At 36.5% G+C, this 19,376-nt stretch overlaps 1 protein-coding gene across 2 annotated transcripts; it reads left to right on the top strand.

Moving 5' to 3' along the window:
- The first annotated feature begins 251 nt into the window (after window positions 1-251).
- On the top strand, window positions 252-17,976 carry LOC131032114 (sister chromatid cohesion 1 protein 4). Of its 2 annotated transcripts, none has more exons than XM_057963041.2 (13): window positions 252-725; window positions 4,535-4,784; window positions 4,895-4,986; window positions 5,087-5,136; window positions 5,451-5,521; window positions 5,618-5,994; window positions 6,217-6,340; window positions 16,218-16,354; window positions 16,461-16,888; window positions 17,085-17,121; window positions 17,287-17,392; window positions 17,506-17,632; window positions 17,796-17,976. In XM_057963041.2, the coding sequence occupies exons 1-13, from the start codon at window positions 602-604 to the stop codon at window positions 17,892-17,894; spliced, it is 2,022 nt and encodes a 673-aa protein (XP_057819024.2). In that variant the 5' UTR covers window positions 252-601; the 3' UTR covers window positions 17,895-17,976. The 2 variants fall into 2 exon arrangements, with proteins under 2 accessions (XP_057819024.2, XP_057819025.2); XM_057963042.2 differs by lacking the exon at window positions 252-725 and adding an exon at window positions 4,226-4,280.
- The last annotated feature ends 1,400 nt before the right edge of the window (window positions 17,977-19,376 follow it).

Raw genomic sequence — 19,376 nt, 5'->3', positions numbered from 1 at the left:
AAAACTTTGAATATTTACCTAGTACCACCTATCTATCTTTTAAATATAATATTATTTTCTCTTTTAATATATAAAAATAAATAATTTATTTTCTCCCCTTTTATATTGTACATTTTTCTTAGAATATGGCCATCAAATTTAGTGCCACGACTTCATCTCAACCCTAAAAAGTCCTATTTCGAAACAAAGACTGTGAGACAAATTCTGCCCACGATCACCTCAAACAAGCATTACCAATAATCAAATAACACACATCTTAGCGTTAAAAAACACACTCTCACACTTGTCTAACGAGCCACGCACATTGTGAAAAGCAATACACGTTTGCAAACGATAAGTTGGGGCGGGAAAGCCCAAAAACTCAGAGGAGCGCGCCTTCAAATTGAAAAATTCACACTTCTCCAGAGCTTCAATTTTTTTTTCAGTTATTTTCAATCCCACCCACATAAAATTCGATTACCTTTACAGCCAACTGTTTTAGTTTTTCTTCGTTTTTGTTGTTTGGGATCTTGTTGATTTTAGGTTTGAATCCAAGGAAGTGACGTTCGTTTGGTTTTGGGCCTACTGAAGCGGAGATCGAAGAACCTTGTGACTGTTCACAATGTTCTATTCACATTTCATATTGGCCAAAAAGGGCCCCCTGGGTACCGTTTGGATTGCTGCACATCTGGAGAGGAAGCTAAGGAAAAATCAGGTTACCGAGACCAATATCAGCGCTTCTGTTGGTATGTTTTCGATTTTAAAGATAATGCTTTTATGTTCTTTAAGAGAATAAAAGTGTTCGGGGAGTTGACGTTTTGAGATTGTTTATTGTGTTCAAGAGAGTCGAACATATGCCTTTGATGTTGGATGATTTCTGCTAAAAGAATATGATGTAGTGATTCAATTTCATATGGCTACAGACATAGAAGGGAAACTCATGTAGGTTATGATAGAGCTTTGGAGTGTTACAACATCCACACAAGTTTTAAGAACTTGTATCTGCAGCATTCAAGATTTCATACCTTGAAACTCTGATGGTTATATACCTAGTCTCTTAATTCAATTCTTTAATTCTATACGGTTCTAGATACACCAAAATCCTGCCGGTCACGGTAAATTTTTTATGCTGGAATGCCCACATGAATATATCATTGCAATTTCTGTTTATAACTTTCGGAAAATTTTTACCTCATTTTTAAACCATGGATTCTGAAACTTAAATGCTTTCTTAGCTTGAATGGATTCATGAATTTTTTGTAGTCATCTTAGGTGTGTATTACTTTCCAAGATATAAGCAGGGTTCTTGGCGTAATATATTTATTTAAAAAAGAAAACCTTTAAGCCCTGTCCGGATACCGAATTTTACTGTGATGACTTTTTAGCCAAAAAGTGTTTTGATTAATCTCATATGGTTCTAGACACATGAAATCTATATAGGTCATTATAGGGCTGCGAACTCCTAGAATGCCCATTTAACTTATAATTTATGTCATACATTGTATCAGTAAAAAAATAAAATCCATTGGGGATGCTGAAAATCTGGTGATTTCTTGGTCATTTAAAAAAAATCAATAACACATGACTCTAAACTTACAACCATTAAGCAAATTAAGGGGTTCTCATGGTGTTCCTAAAGCTGAGCCAATGAGCAATCATCTTTCATAAGATGTTTGTCTCAACAAGAAAGTGCACGGCACGAAGCAGAGAAGGCTTTCTTTAGGCACTTCAACGTCAAAACTTATTCATGGCCATAATTAAACATGATGGGAGATTTAATGGTTAAACACAGAAATATACAGCAAAAACCCATTAAGAATTTGGGTTCACATTTGATGATGGGTGGTTTTTCATTCACAGTGCTGGCCTTTGTAGGGTTGTGCAGGTTTTCCCTCCTTGCTTTTAAATATAGATGTGCTTATGAGTTATAGGCATAAACAAGTTTGGCAGTGGGCAAAGAAAAGACTAAACAATAATTATACATTTAACAAGATGAGCCAACCATAAGTTTAATAGGCCATGAACTAGGGTAAAGTGGACGTTTGTCATCTTCATGATCCTTTGTCAATTCTTGCTGGATTTGCTTGTTTATTGATTATGTAGCCATTTTGTGAAGCAAGTCAGTAGGAGATGAGAATAGGTGTTTGCATTATATGTGAATTTTAATGGCAATAATGTACCCCTGAATGTCTCTCTAAGTAGCCGAAAAGGTTTCCTGTTTTGGTAGTCCACTATAGAAGTAGAGCTTTCTTGTCATTAAGAAAAGCTCAAAAGAAATAAACATGAGGGACATGCTAAATCTCTGGAGACTCATATCTACTTTTATTTCAATCATCATTCTTGCAATTATCTTCTGTTCTTTGGTAGATAGCTAGGAAGAAGAGAGGACTTGAGATGGAATTTATGTACCTTCTTACATGCCTTGTGGTTCTGTGGATCCCCTGCTTCTGTGGTTGTTCCTGTGCTATCATTCAAGTTCATCCTCAGCTGGAACTTTTCTGGTGGTAGAAGAAATCAATATTCTGATGTTTTTAAAATTTTAAATGGTTCCCCGACTTGTGTTTGTATTTGAAACATAATCACCTAGCATGTTAAGCTTGTAGTGTGCCGCCTTTCCAGACCTTAATGTTCAACAGGAAGATAATCTGTCATGGGGAGAAATGTTTGTAATTGCTCCAGCACACATGTCTTCTTAATCTTCTATTCATATCTCATAATGGTTGACCTGTAAACAAGCAATAGCTATTAAATATTTATTAGATTGTTATGAGTTTTGAAAAATGTAACTCATTTGGGAGGCAAAATTTTTGGGAAATCTGGAATCAAAAAAGATTTGTTAAAAATTCTAAAGCAATTGAAAAAATTGGACAGAATTGGACAAATTTCTCTGCTTGAGAAATCCAGACTGAATCAGATTTGGTAACTATGATCATTAGAGGTATTATCTCCACAGGCCATCTCCTTTGATATGGTTACTATAATATTAAGGTCATATCTATATGCTATTTATAACTAATAATGTACAACCCCATTGCATCCATGAGTTCAAAAGTTACAAGCTTTTAGCTATCATCAAACCCTTATTCTCTTGGGGATTTAGGCATGCATTGCTTATTGGTCTTGGTTTTAACTTTTCTATTTAACTCATTGGAATTGCCTTGCTCTGTTTTCCATGAGCTGGACTGTATCTACATTTTGCCCTACCATCAAGATGCCACATCATTCAATCATAAATGTTGTATCCATAGTTGCATTATATGTACATGACAATGGTGTGAGTCGTGACAAACCAAAAGTACAAGTGGAATTCAATTACATGGGTTTAAAATGGGAAAAACATGGCAAATTAAAAGATGCTGAAATACTCTAAAAACCATGGGAAAAAATGAAAATGGGCTTCATAGACAAAATCCATGAGCTGACTGAAAAAGAGGCATTTTTTTTTGAATTAGACATGCATAAAACATGTTTTTTCAATTACCCGTGTATAAATCATGCTTTTTTAAGTTTTTCTAATTACCTGCATTTATTCACAGTTTGACCCACATCGACCTGGTTTTAACTTTTAACTGATTTTTGGACAAAAACTGGGCACAGCAAGTTTGAACTGTGTGGTTTTGGTGCTGGTTACAAATTAACCACAGTTATATGCATTTTTTTTGCGTATCTGTTACTATGGTGGCATCTACTACTGAAATCAATTCTGGTTTTATAATCATCTGAAAGGTGAGAGTTTTGTATTTCTATTGTTCTATGTTGCATTTATGTTTGGGTTCTTTATTTTCTGTAGCTTGTACTTTGTTTTCAATTCTCAGTGCACTAAGCCTTTATTGCATTGATAGTTCCATACTATTTCTTGATGCAATTCTGCAACATTGTAGATCTTTTGTTAGTATATAATATTCACAGTTAAATTCAAGACTTAAACCTCTCTTCTTTGATTGTTCATAGCTTGTTTGAAGGATCTTTCTGATGCTGATAAATATAGGGTGACCATTCTTTATTTGTTATTGGAAGTGCCACGCTTTGAGTGTAAGGTGGGACTCACTTTCATAAATAAGCTGCTCATTTTAATCAGCTATAATGTTGTCTTACTTTCAGAGTTCAACCCCTTGAATTTATTATTTGTCTTTCATTTCTTTATTGAGATGATTGATGGGACATATTAAATTGAGACTCACATATTTGCTTGAATATCTCATATTGAAGCAGGGGTTCTTCCAGCAACTGGATCAAGAAATTCTTATGTACATGCAGAACATGACTTTTTTGTACAGTGTTTCTAATATTTTTGTGATAATGTAAATTCTTATTATTGACCTTAAATTTTATTTATCTGTCTTAACTATTCTAAGTTATTTAAGAGGTATACAATATCTTGTAAATATCTTTGAATGCTCATAAAAAATGCATATGATGGCAAATGCAGTTTGATGTCATACTTTTTTTGATGGTTTACTCAATGACTAAGCTTATTTGAAAGGTAGTTCTTCTTACTTAAATCTATTGATGAAATTCTTGACATTTTTTTTGTGATTTGTTACTGATGTCATAGATTCCATCATGTTTCCGGAAGTTCCCATTGCTCTTCGACTATCAGGGCATCTTTTGTTGGGTGTGGTTCGGATATATTCAAGGAAAGTAAACTATCTCTACCAAGACTGCAGTGAAGCTTTAGTAAAGATACAAGCATTTACTTCGGTACAAGTGGATCTACCACCTGGAGCTGCTACTGCACCATTTCATTCAATCACTTTGCCTGAGACGTTTGAATTTGATGACATAGAGGAAGAATTGAGATATGGGTAAATTTTTTTCTAGGTCCTTAGATAGAATAGTTGTATGGTACATATTTCCTGTTGTTGGAGTAGATATTAACAACATATTCACTTTTTCATATATTTGTATAATACAGAAAGCCAGATACACATGTCACAACCCGTGATCAGATCACTCTTAATGAGTGGCGTCGAGATTTTGCTGGTGGGCCTCAGCTTGGGCTTAATGGTAAGCTCTTTAAATAGTTTATGGGTTCTGTCTTTTTTTGGCTGTTCAAATCTTTTTTATTAAATGCATTTTAGGTAATGGCATGTTCTTGCAAATGCAGAACAGGTTCCAGGTGAGGTGGATCCTTTTACAATGGTCTATTTAGATGAGGTTTGAATCTTCAACTTGTTATGCAAATTGCCTTAAGATTCTGTATCTTCATTTCTCTCCTCTGATGTTGGAATACTTTTGTCGCCCCGATGAGAAAAGCACACACTTACACTCTTGCTAAGCATCTTCAATGTATTTGTCAAACTTTGTTTAATTTAGGAAAATTTTGGGTTATCTTTTGCAGTTAGGATTGTGTTCTAATGTATTAAGAAAACAATTTCTTCTGGAAAACAGCAAAATTTTCCGGAAGCTTCGTTTCCTTAACACGTGGATTGTGGAAGTAAAGTCCTAATATATTACAATTCTCTTTGCAGGAAGTGCAAAAACACAAATCACCTGCTCAGTCTGAGTTTCCACGTTCTGTTCTACCATCCCGTGAGGAAGAGTATGGTCCATTTCAATTCAAGCTGCATTTTGTTTTCTTTTCATTCAAATGAACTTTACAAGGCTGATAATTTAGACTGACACAATTCTTAGCCAGTGTTCTCCCACCTCTTCCAATGGATGATGCTATGGGCTTTGGTCAGATGGATATGGAAATTGATGGCTTGGAACACACTGGTGGAGAAGTCAGGGGAGAAGCACCTCTTGAAAACATCCCAGAACGTGAAACACTCAGATCTGCAGCGCCAGTTACACAGGAAGAACCATTCATCAGGGGATTAGAAGAGCTGGAGAAGGGTATTGATGTAGGTGATGAGACTGAAACTAGTAAAATGGAGGAAACAGGGGTTCCTATTTTAGGAGAGACTCCAATGATGGGAGGGGGAACTCCAAGATTTGGTCAGCGTCAAACACCACATAGCATAACTCCGGGTGAAATTTCCGGCGATGATGATCTCTTGACAGCTGTTTTAGGTGGGTGTCTCTATTATATCTATTTGCCATTTTGTTTGGATAGGTTCTAGCAGAGGCCTAATGCATAATGTTTTGATTAAAAGAATTAATTTAAGAATGAAATGCGAAGTTGCCTGTTGCTACTTATTATTATTTGTCCTCTTATATCCTTATTTTTGTAAAGCCTAAATATAGATAACACAGTTTGAGAAGAGTTCATGGGCATTTGGTTGCTGCATGCAGGGGGTATGTCTCCAGGATTGACAGTCATGCCTACTCCAACTAAGAGTCCAGCTCAAGAAGAAAGGAAGAGAATACCAAGAAAGAGGAAGCAGTTATTTGATGAATCTATTGTTTTGTCAAATGAGTGAGTATTTCTATGCATTTTAATTTCTAACTGTACTATCTTAATATGGTGTACTATATGTAATGACGACCTGGTATACTTTCAAAGTTTCCATGGGAAACATTAAGGATTGCAACCTGCTGGTAAATGTTGAAGTGAGCACCTAGGATCATTAATCTGCAACACCAAATAACCTCTACAAAGAGAAGAGAGAAGCAACGACAGAAGATGCTGTTTCACCAAACAAGAATACAATATAAGCTTGTAGATGATTAGATGATTTACTATGCAAAAGGGGCCTTCCTTATATAGGCAAAGTAAGGCATAGGATTAGACAAGATCATGACATGAGACAATTAATAAAAACAAATATTAAATGACCTAGGAAACGAGAAGTAAATGAGATCAGATCAGATAAGATCTCATCAAGACAACTAAGACTTCTAGAAAGATTTCTAGGACCTAAGTGTAATGTCCCCTATGGGGCTCCACAACATGCCACATCTTAGCAAGCTTAAACCAAGTAACATGCCACCTTCACCAAGCCCAGACCTACACGCTCAGAACCAATCACACAGCCATCAATGTCGATCCGATCTACCAATCGTAGCAGGGGATATTGTTATATTTTGCCCTAAAATCACAATTCCAACTAGAAATAGAAAATGTAATACGGTTATGAGTATAAGTTTACCAATCAAAATGCCTTTTAAGTATTAACAAGATAAATCTTGGTTTAGGTGCTGCACACAATATTAGTCACTTGAAAATTGCCATTAAATCATATGTCAAGATAACATTTATTTTTGACTAATCATTTAGTATCAAGGTTAGCAGGAGTTGGGGTTACTTGGAGACTTCAGAGATTGGTACTGGTACTGGTACGACTAATTTTCAAAAATAGGATACGAGCACTTGGAGATGCCAATATTTTTTAATATGATGTAATAATTCCTAGAAAATATTATGATAGAGAACTTTGAAAACAAGATCAATGGTAAAGTTTACATTAACTTTAAAGTTGAACAAAAATTGACATTAAAATTGCTTATATTGTTGGTACCATAGCTAGTCCAAATAGTTTGGTGAAAGTGAGGTACTATAGGTGTTGAACACACTCAATATTGTTAGCTAAAATTTCATAGAAGCAGTAGTCTGCAAAAAATCGCAATTATACCCGATTAATCCTGAATCTTGGAGCCAGCTGATTTATTCCTTGAAAATATCCCGATTCACAAAAACATCATTGACAATTGTTGACTCAATTTTCAATGTTTTTTTGCATTTAAATCACATTAAAATCATGTTAAAAACCCCCCAAAATGGCAAAAAAAGTGAAAAAAATCATAGTAAAAACTTGTGAAATTACTGAATTGCTTAGAAATAGGGTTGATCCTGTTAAGATATAGCCCTCATGAATCTAACTAATGGTAAATCAGTTATTATCTGGAGAGTGATATATTAACAGAGCATACAGTTTGGAAATTAAACATAAACAAACTAATTGTTATGAACGGTTGCCTCCGTAGGGACATGTCCATACGTGGCAACTGCCACGTATGGACATGTCCCTATGTAGGCAACCTTTCCTCTTGTATTTAAACCGGATTCAATGATGGAGACGATCAATAACTCACGACAATCAGTCTTCCAGAATCGCTGTCATTATTCTTCGATCCATATTTCACAACATGGTATCAAAGCCAGCATATTAAGAGAATAAATTAGACAGCCATATTACTCATAAGCATGTATCGGAAGTAAATAACAAATCAACGCAGAGGCTTTATACGCAGAGGATATATCCGACTAAGAAAATATTCAAAATGTCAAGTAATATGAGAGTGGAAGATAGACTCGAAGGAGACTCCAACTTCGTTTCCTAGAAGATACGAATCATTGCCATTCTTGAAGAACTAGAATTAGAGTCTTACATAGAAGAAAATCCAGACATGCCAAATGATGAACCAGAGAAATCTACCTGGAAAAGGCGTAATAATAAAGCAAAGAAAATAATTATTGACTCAGTCAAAGATCATATTCTTCCATCTATAGCCAGACTGCCTAAAGCATATGAAGTATTTAAAACCATTAAAAATACATATGAAGTTAACAATGCGAGCAGAATGTTAACCTTGAAACAACAACTTTTAAACATAAAGATGACTAAAGATGATACAATATCTACATACTTTTCAAGGATATCTGAAGTAAAAGACCAATTAGAAACTATTGGAAATGAGGTAGATGATCAAGAAATCTCTCTCATAGCCCTAAGAGGATTACCAATTTCATGGGAATCCTACATTCAATGTATTAGCAGAACACCCCCCTTACCCAAATTTGAACAACTTAAGAATGAGTGCATTCAAGAGGAATCTCGACTAATCTCAAGAGGATTAGGGACAAATAAAGAAGGAGAAATCCAAGCACTTAATACAAATACCTTCAACAAAAAGAAAAAGTTCTCCAAACGGAAGAGAGGAAATAAAAACCATCAGAAAAGAGATATGTCTAAAATTCAGTGTTACAAATGCGACAAATATGGGCACACTCACAGGAATTGTCCAAAAAGGAAGAAAACACAAGCTAGTCTAGCCGAAGTCAAAGGAGAAAACTCACTTTTCTTCTTAGCCCTATCAAGCGAAATAAATACAAATAAAAACACTTGGATCATAGACAGTGGAGCATCAAGGCATATAACTGGATTCAGAAATCAGTTTGAAACACTTAACGGGCACTCAAGTGAAGAGGTTACTATTGGAGATAACTCCACATATCCTGTGAAAGGAATTGGGACCCGTACTATCAAACTAAGAAATGGAGTATCTCTACAATTAAAGGATGTTTTGTTTGTACCTGGAATAAAAAGAAATCTAGTCTCAATCTCAGGCCTAGCTGATCAAGGATATCGGGTTACCTTCAATGAAGATAAAGTTCTACTTTGGCCTAAAAATACAAATATCAAAAATGCCATAACAGTAGGTTCAAGAGATGGTAGCCTATACAAACTATGCAGTGATCAAAAGGAAGCACTAAATCTTGAAGTTTCAAATAATAATGAATTATGGCACAAAAGATTAGGACACCTAAGATATAGTGCTCTATCCAACATAAAGAAGATTAATTTGGGACTGCCCCAACTAAAATCTGAACACACAGGCATTTGCAAAGGATGTGCCTTGGGAAAGAATGTGAAAGTTTCTTTTCCCTCAAGCGAGCACAAATCAAAAGTTATTTTAGAACTAATTCACTCAGACCTATGCGGTACCATGTCAACACCATCCCTAACTGGATCCTTATACTACATAATCTTTGTTGACGACTACTCTCGAAAAACATGGATATATTTTCTAAAGTGCAAAGACTCAAATGAAGTACTATATAAGTTCAAAGAATTCAAGGCACTAGTAGAAAACCAGTCAGGGAAGAAAATTAAGGTGTTAAGATCCGACAATGGGGGAGAATATACATCTGACAACTTCAAAGACTTTTGTAATTCTGTTGGGATTAAGAGGGAGTATACTGTACCATATAATCCACAACAGAATGGAGTAGCAGAAAGAAAGAATAGAACCATAATTGAAGCAACAAAAGCCATGATGCATGACCAAAACTTACACACTTCATTCTGGGCAGAAGCTTCAAATACAGCAGTCTACATTCAAAACAGATGTTCGCACTCAGTTCTAGAAAACATAACTCCTGAAGAAGCTTTTACAGGGAACAAACCAGACTTAAGTCATTTAAGGATATTTGGCTGTCCCGTATATATACATGTTCCTAAAGAAAAGAGGACAAAACTAGAACCATCCGGAAAAAGAGGTATCTTCATTGGCTATAGTGAAAATACTAAAGGATATCGCATTTACATTCCAGGGAAAAAATCTGTTGAGATAAGTAGAGATGTAAAGTTTGAAGAAAACACTACACTCAAAGAACCCGAGGATGATAACATTACTAAAGAAGAAGAAGATCACATAACTGAGATTGAGAGGGAGAATATCATAGAAAATTCCAAACCTTCAGACACTGAGAGGGAGGACATCATAAGAGCTTCTGAACCTCTTGTTGATGAAAATATTGAAACACTCAATAACAAGAAAAGACCTCTATGGGCAAGGAAAAGGATTGAAGAGAATAGTGTAGAACCAAATGAAATTTCCAAAGAAAATAAGAGAACAAGAACTCTAAAATGTTATGCTGCACTTCTAACCGAACTCACAAATTCTGAACCAACAAATGTCAGAGAAGCCTTATCAAAACAGGCTTGGAAAGATGCTATGGTTGAAGAATATCAATCTATACTAAAGAATGATGTTTGGGATATAGTGCCTAGACCAAAAGACAAATCAGTTGTCTCATCCAAGTGGTTATTCAAGATCAAATATGCATCTGATGGCAGCATTGAAAAACATAAAGCTCGCTTTGTGGCCATGGGATTCTCTCAGAAAGCAGGAATTGATTATGAAGAGACATTTGCCCCAGTTGCCCGGTATACGTCAGTAAGAACAATCATTGCAATTGCAGCATCCAAAGGATGGAAAATTCACCAAATGGATGTAAAGACTGCCTTCCTAAATGGTTCAATTGAAGAAGAAGTATATATAGAACAACCAGAAGGATTCACCATACGTGATAAAAATTGCTATGTTTGTAACTAAAGAAAGCTCTCTATGGGTTAAAACAAGCACCTAGGGCCTGGTATGCAAGGATAGACAACTACCTCTCCAAACTAGGGTACTCCAAGAACCTAGCAGATCCCAACATCTACTTCAAGGCTTCAAATGGCAATATGATTATATTGGTCCTTTACGTGGATGATCTTTTGATAACAGGAGAGGATAATCTCATTGAGAAATGTAAGCAAGATCTGGCAGCAGAATTCGATATGAAGGATCTAGGGCTTCTACATTATTTTCTGGGATTAGAAGTATGGCAGAAGAAAAACTACATCTTCCTAAATCAAGGAAAGTACACCACAGATATTCTAACTAGATTTGGGATGATGGAGTGTAAGCCATTAGCTACACCAATGGAAACTAATTTGCACAAGCTGAAAATTGAGGCAGAAGATTCAGAACCTACAGATCCCACACTCTACAGACAAATCGTCGGTTCACTCATGTATTTGGTAAATACTCGTTCTGATATTTGCTATGCTACAAATGTATTAAGTCACTTCATGTGTGAACCTAAGAAGATACATCTAATGGCTGCTAAACACATTCTAAGATATTTACGAGGCACAATCGGACTTGGCTTAAAGTATGAAAATGTTGAGATTCAACTTGAAGGATATTCTGTTTTTGATTGGGCTGGAAGTACCACTGACCGTAAAAGTACTACAGGGTGTTGCTTCAGTCTTGGTTCTACTATGATATCTTGGTTCAGCAGAAAACAATCAGCAGTTGCACAAAGCTCCACTGAAGCAGAATATATGGCAGCCTCCATGGGAGCTCGTGAAGCGGTATGGCTAAGAAAGTTATTATTTGGATTATTTGGAAAAACTCTGAATTCAACAATAATTCACTGTGATAATCAGAGCTGTATCAAGCTCTCAGTAAATCCAGTTTTTCACAATTGATCCAAACATATTGAGATCCCTTATCACTACATAAGAGATATGGTAGATCGAAATGTCATAAAACTAGTGTACATCAGTACTGAAGAACAAAATGCTGATATCTTCACCAAGCCACTTGCAAGATTGAAGATAGAATACTTCAGAAGTAAACTTGGTGTGACTAGATTATAATTGAGATTATTAGGATGAAATTCCTACCATGTGTAATTTGTTCATGAATAAATAAATAAATAAAATGTATATTGCAATATTCTAACTGTGTTCAAGAAGATGACGACCTTCTTATGTTTAAGGTTACTATTTCAAGGTGACGATCTTGACAATAGTTGACCAAGTGTCAAGATTGACTACATTAAGTTGTTGTCCCGGACTGTGTCAGATATCTTGATCCTAAAGTATGTGATCATCTCATGATTGACTTTTTAAGTGATTGTCCTGGACTGAGCTGGATATCATGATATTGAGTTTATTGTCATGACAAGACTATATTAAATGTTGTCCCAAATTGTGTCGGAAGTCATGACAGAATATGCTCCCAAGAAAATTACTTAGATCCACTCCTGCTAAGAGGGAGTGTTAAGATATAGCCCTCATGAATCTAACTAATGGTAAATCAGTTATTATTTGGAGAGTGATATATTAACAGAGCATACAGTTTGGAAATTAAACATAAACAAACTAATTGTTATGAACGGTTGCCTCCGTAGGGACATGTCCATATGTGGCAACTGCCACGTATGGACATGTCCCTACGTAGGCAACCTTTCCTCTTGTATTTAAACTGGATTCAATGATGGAGACGATCAATAACTCACGGCAATCAGTCTTCCAGAATTGCTGTCATTATTCTTCGATCCATATTTCACAACAGATCCGAGACAAAATCAAAGTCAATGTGGAATCAACGTTGAAAAATGTGGAATCAACGTTGAAAAAGTTTGTATTTTGTCCATTTTCGGGGATTCATCATTCCCCACACTTCACTTGTTCAAACCCACAAGCTAAACAACCCAACAAAGGCAGAAAGCCTGTGAGCTCAATGGCCCAGCAGGGGTTTGAACCTTGGTGGCTGCCTCACCAATGGAGTATTTCTACCACAACACTAAACGTTCAAAGACATATAATATATAGATATAGATATATGATTTTTATTTAATAATTGATATAGTTAATTTTTGCTCAAACAAAGACATACAATTCATTATGTGAGGAATATATCCAAAGTGCTCTACAAAATAAATCTGAATGACAACAAACAAGCTTACATATTATAATAAAAGAGTCTCCAACACGCAATCATTAAAATTTGTCTCTACCTAAAATAGTAGTTGCAAGTGTAATGTCCCCTAATGGGACCCTCATATATTCAGCCTTGGTTATAAACTTGGCAGGCAGACCTCAATTCTCAATCATAACTTAGACACTATCTTGTACCCTAAATTCCTCAATCTTCCTATTATGCCAAGGGCAATAATGCTCAAGAGAGTTGATCCACATAGGATACATATAAGAAAGACCAATTCCGATTTGATGCCTTTGAGAAGGTTGTCGATTGCCTCCTTATAATTGGCGATTAGAATGAGTAGTTGTCTTACAATAGACATGACTCATGCCCGTTCATAAAAACTCCATTGTTTGTGCTAATCACACCCTTTGATCGATTCATTCTATGATTACTATAATTGTTATATTCTCATCGAGTTTGACTAATGCCAAGTCTTATCGTATCCTCTTATCGCGATGGCAAGTCTTATCTTTTCCATAATGGAACCAGATATTGTTAATACCATATATTAATAAACTATTTAGACTAGCTATTGGTGGTACCATAGCTAGTCTAAATAGTTTATTAATCTTAATGCTTGGAATGATTTCTCCATTATACTTTATTGGTGAAAGGGTCACCACCTTTCATTAGAATTGAGTCGCCACCCTTTATTGCTGCCTTTGAGAATAATAAATTATTTTGCAAATGGATCTCCCTTGGATATCCTCAAATGAAACCTTCTCCCCCTTTATATCTTCCAATGTGAGGGAGAGTCACAACTCTTCATTATATCTGTCCTTTGCTAGGTCACAACCAGAGAAACGGGACTCGCCCAGACTCGCCTAGACTCGGCAAGTCCGAGTACGAGTCATGCTCGGCGAGTCCTAGGGGCTTGGACTTGGACTCGTAACTCGCCAGACTCGCCGAGTTGGCGAGTTTGGCTCAAACTCGCCAAACTCGGTGAGTCTTGAGCCCCAAACTCGGTTACTGCCTAGCTTAAGTAAAATGACAAAAAAAACATTTTAAAAAGTTTTTTAAAAATGAAGGTCTCGTCTTTGTTCACTACAACCTTCGCTTGAGAATGAGAAAAAATTAGGGTTACAACATGTCAGCCAATAGAAAAATAACACCTGACGCCTTGACCCCTTGACCCCACCTTGGGGGCGCTGCCCCCAAACCCCCGTCAAAAAATATGGGGGAAACTGCGTCGATAGAAGTAGGGAAAATTTAACCTCCGAGTCTGACATTGATTGGATCGACCAGGTAGATATAGAGGTTGAGACTGTAGCCATGGCAGAGGAGGAGCGGAGAGCACGAGCACAGACAGGAGATTTAGAGGCAGATAGTGACACGGATGTTCCTGATGTTGGTGAGCATGGCATGGTGTCACAGGGAGCGGCCATGGCTGTCCAATCATCCAGGACCTACCTTAGACGCCTTCACAGGGGGCCGGGGCCGGAGGGTGCTACCGTGCAGGCTTCTCTGAGCCATAGGCTTGTAGTTGTATTTACCTTTGGTATTTGTATGAAACATTTGATGATGATCATATGATGACATGTATTTTTTATTCCATGAGTTTTGTAATATTGTATACATTTGACAATATTTATATATCTATGTTTGTTATTTTCTTCAGCTACAATTTGAGTTTATGCTTATGTGATTGATGTATACTTGTGTATGTAATCAAATGAGCCGAGTTTGATGATGTTATTGTGTCTTTAAGGTGTATTCAATAAAGGGTGTCTGAAACAAGTTTTAAATCTTTAGAAATCTCTACATTTCTTGAGTTTTTCACTTTCTCGAGTCCAGCCGAGTTTGGAGCCGAGTCTGATGCCGAGTCCCGAGTCCGAGTCCGAGCCGAGTCCGAGTCCCGTTTCTTTGGTCACAACTTTTCACAATTACCACCCTTTGAAAGAGACAACCTTTCATAATTACCACCCTTTGAAAGAGTCACTTCCTTATTTTCTTCCCATTCCTTGCATCTTCCATTAATCCTTTTTTGATTCCCATGCTCCATCCTTTCTTCCTTCCTCCATATCCTCTTTCAAATGAACTCTTGTCCCTTTTGTATCTCATGTTTGAGAGAGTCACAACACTTCATTTCACACCTTTTGACCCTTGATTAAACTTAATTAAATTTTATTTATATTATGTTTTATTTTATTTTTTAATATTTGAATTCTTTTTTTTGCAGTCACAGTTGAAGCGGTATTTTTAAGCTTTTCCATGGAGCTAAGAACCAGTCGAGTAGACTCGAACCCAAGGCCTCCCATGTATTAGGCTCGCAGCTAACTGCTGCGTAGTGGGGTCATCCCCTTTTTATATTTGAATTTTATTATTATTAAATCCTATTTCAAAAAGAGGACATTACACTAAGTAAATTCAATATGTGAATAGGACCTACTAGGTGAACTAGTTAGGTAAAACACCTTATTCACACCAATAGTAAATACTAAATAGTGATCATATGTAGAAGTCCTAAATTCATGGTTTTGGTTGCAAATACTCATATTTTGGTACAACTCTTGATATTCATGCTTTCCATATTCATCAAGTTAGGAATGCTTTTTTGCTTTGAAAGATATCAACTACCTATATCAGGGTGCGAAGTTTGATCCCTGAGAATCCTGCTTGTTCTGTAAGATATAGGATCAAAGCATGGTCAAATGAAATATGATTTTATCTAGGATTTTCTTTGGCATGGAAACAAATTGGGTATGAGGAAGGCATCTGGTCCTGTGCCAGCTGGAGGTAGAAAATCATTTATGGGGTAGCATCCATCAATCCTTCCATTACAGGCTTTTTTTTATTGCACTTTACTTTTATCTTTAGTCATTTTCTTGCAATCCTCAAGCATGATAAGTGGAATAAGATGATGAACTTCAGTAATTGACATGATCTGAAAATAGGAGCCAGATACACGCCTTAATGTATGTTTAAGTTAATGTCTTGATGTTTTGAGTACATATGATAAGACTCTGGCTTTTATCTATTACAGACAGGAGTTTCATTGACACAAAATTATATGTTAAAATGTACAGGTTCATGAAGAGGCAGTTAGAATATACAGATGATATTTGTCGCATACGTAGGAAAGTTCCCTGCTCTGCTCGGGAGACATGGAAAGAATACAGAAGCTCTCACATGCAACAAATCTTCTCAGAACCCTCTCTTCCTGGTAAGATTGTTTTTCATAGTATGGCTTGGCTTATGAAGCATCTTATACTTCCAGTTGTGCTATAGAAATGTTGACATTATGTCTGCAATTACAACTGCTGTTTCAGGTATGTCAACTCATCTTCAAGAGATTTTCAAGAAAGTTTTTACTGCCAAGGGAGTAAAAGTTGCTTTTGCGGAGGCTCCAACTAAAGGCTTTAAGAATGGGGTGGAGGAGCCACTAGAATCTCCTCAGGCACCTGACATAGAAATGGCGCGGTTTGCACCACCTGGAGTTGAGACCTTGCCAGATGTGGGATTTGAAACTGCTGGTCAGATGGAAGAGCCTACTTACCCAGCCAACGAAGAGGTGGAGTTAGATACTCAAATACCAGAAGTGTTGGTGCCAGAAAATGTGATTGAACTTGAAGAGGCAAGTACAGCTGAACCAAAAGCTTCAGAATTTGCAACGCCCAGTCAATATGGTCTAAGTGGAGTATCAATTGAAGAGGCACCTAGTGTTGGAATTTCCGTTTATGAGAAGGAACATAAGCAGGTCAGTCTTTGTATCTAAACTTCAAGATGGTTTGACAAAGCTGTTGTGCTCATTGACTTACGTTTATCCTATGAGAATGCCAGTTGAGTAGGTTTCCATATTACCATCTGCTGCGAAAATGTTTATGCTGTCACCTTTATAGTTTATTTGAGAGTACAAACACCATAGCTCCTCAAATGTCCATCTAATTTTGCAGGGCCTAGAATTTCTTGAAGAAGATTCTAGACATGCTGGTGAGTTTTTATCCACCTCGCTCCCAATGTTTTAATGTAATATTACTTATGAAAGGTTGCTAACCTTGAACAATGAATACATGTCACTATTGATTTGTCACGTTCGTGGTGAATGCTTAATGAATTTGAAAGGCTAGTTCATTTATTTTCATTTCTGTGGTTCAGTTTTTGTTGTACAAGGTGAAGAAGAATTCACTGAGGAATCAGGTGTCGGTGATGCTGTGAGTGGTCTGAAGACTGATGATACCAGTGGCTGGTCAGTGCGAACAAGGTTGGTACAATGTGCTATTGAAGTTTTCACGATTGTTTGATTTCTTGCCAATTCTTCTTCAGGAATTTTCGTATTGGTGAGATATGTTTTCAGAGTGCTCTGGTTTGATGCAGAGCTGTAGCACAATATTTGAGAACAGCTTTTCAAAAGTTGGATACTCAAGAGAAAAGGCTAAATCTCTGTGAAATGCTTGCTGGGAGAACACGCAAGGAATCTGCTAGAATGTTCTTTGAAACACTGGTAATTTTTCTATTCCTGCTTTGCTTTTGAAATATCCGTCTTCAAAATCACAATTAATGTGCTGGATATATCTTGCTCTTCATTTTGATTTCATTATTTGCGTAGTACATTTTTGTGCTTGTATTTGTGTGCAAGTTGTATGTTATGATCTTGCTGCTTGCAGGTATTGAAGAGCAAGGACTACCTTGGTGCGAACCAAGAAGAACCATATGCAGATATTCACTTGTTGCCAAGAGAAAAGCTCATGAAAGCCAAGTTCTGAGATGTGCTTTGTAAAAGTTCTGATATCGCCAATGTAATATGTTCTTGTTTATAAACGAATTTAAGGCAATTTCTTCATTCAATATTGGCTCCTTGATTCAAATTCTTTTTACTGCCGTTACGCATTCTAGAACAATTAGTTGGCTTGGACATCTTTTTTTTTCTTTTTTTCCTAATTTTATTATTTTTTGATTTTGTTTTATCTGATTGGTAAGTTGATGGATCTATTAGGGCCCCAACTCATAAAATGAGAGGCTTATTACAATTGAAAGACCAAGAAGCTACATTTCACATAATAATCAAGGCACTATCCAAATCTACATAAGCTAACATTACATCCTAAAAGCCAAGACATATAAATACAGATGCAAACTCGCTAAGCCTAAGAGTATCAACAAACAATCTACAATGTTCGAACTGCTTGTAGACTTTCCATGCATATGTTCTTATTTGTTAGGCATTCTTTTTGGAGGGGTCCGTCTGCTTAGACTCCCTTTTCTTGGCTTTGATCTGTCTCGTTTTTGTTCTGCTTTGTTTTGTGGATAATCTTGAATATTTTTAGTTATGGGTTTCAGGTCTTCCCTATTAAACTTGCTTTGTACAGCGTTTCGGGTCCCTTAAAAACTTGTTTTTAACTCAATAAAAAACAATCTACAATCTAGTGTGAGACTCCATCAATACCAAAAGCTCTATTGGCACCAAACAAATAAACTGTCTAATGTAATTTTATACCCTAGGATTGTTAATCAGATTTATATCCTTTAATTATGTTCTAGATTGTAATTAGATTTGTAGCATTTTAGTAAGTCATAATTCAGTAAAATCAGAAATGAAGGAAGTAAACAAGACACATAAATACCTTGGGAAAAACCTCCAACGAGGAAAAACCCAGCATTAAAGACCCTCAGGTCAGATTATATATTCTCTTGATAGCACAAGTACAATACTTAGCTTCCTTGACAAATCTGAATCCTTCTTGAATGATAGATCTGCACTTCTAATCTCTGCGCCAAAATTGTGTTTGTCCTCTAGAACTTGTTCGCATAAGTCTGGTCAACTTTGCACCCTCCAAGGGCAAGTTCACACTTTTCAGGCAGAGCTAATTCGCTGAAATGAAGATGAGTTGAACTGATTTGCAAAGTGTCTTTTATTTATATGCATCTTTAACTTTTTATTTTGCAAGTCAACCTCTTCCATTTTGTTGCCAATGTTTGTTATTGTAGCGTGGGGTTTTAGGATAGGGCTGGGCTTAACCTTGGGCCACGTTACCCTTTAGGATGGGGCCCAGTCCTAAGTGGGTTCGGATGTTGCCTTAAGGCAATCCGAACCCATACATTATCTTAGTTACAAACAACACTCCCTCTTAACTAGGGAAGAAGAGAATACATAATCTGAACCTTTAGAGTTCCATCTAGCACACAAGCATAGAATGGATCTAGCACAAGCATAGAATTACATCTTCCACCTAGCACACAAGCATAGG

The sequence above is a fragment of the Cryptomeria japonica genome, chromosome 4 (genome assembly GCF_030272615.1).
Source record: "Cryptomeria japonica chromosome 4, Sugi_1.0, whole genome shotgun sequence".
In the NCBI taxonomy this organism is placed as follows: Eukaryota; Viridiplantae; Streptophyta; class Pinopsida; order Cupressales; family Cupressaceae; genus Cryptomeria; species Cryptomeria japonica.
Note: the sequence above shows the minus strand (reverse complement) of the source record. Positions and strands in the feature narration are given on the sequence as shown.

Bases quoted from the DNA above. Each gene is read 5' to 3' on its own strand.
- LOC131032114 (XM_057963041.2), top strand. From the start codon at position 602: ATGTTCTATTCACATTTCATATTGGCCAAAAAGGGCCCCCTGGGTACC. The intron at 5,137-5,450 runs GTTTGAATCTTC...TTCTCTTTGCAG, and splicing joins CAATGGTCTATTTAGATGAG to GAAGTGCAAAAACACAAATC. The intron at 17,633-17,795 runs GTAATTTTTCTA...TGCTGCTTGCAG, and splicing joins GAATGTTCTTTGAAACACTG to GTATTGAAGAGCAAGGACTA.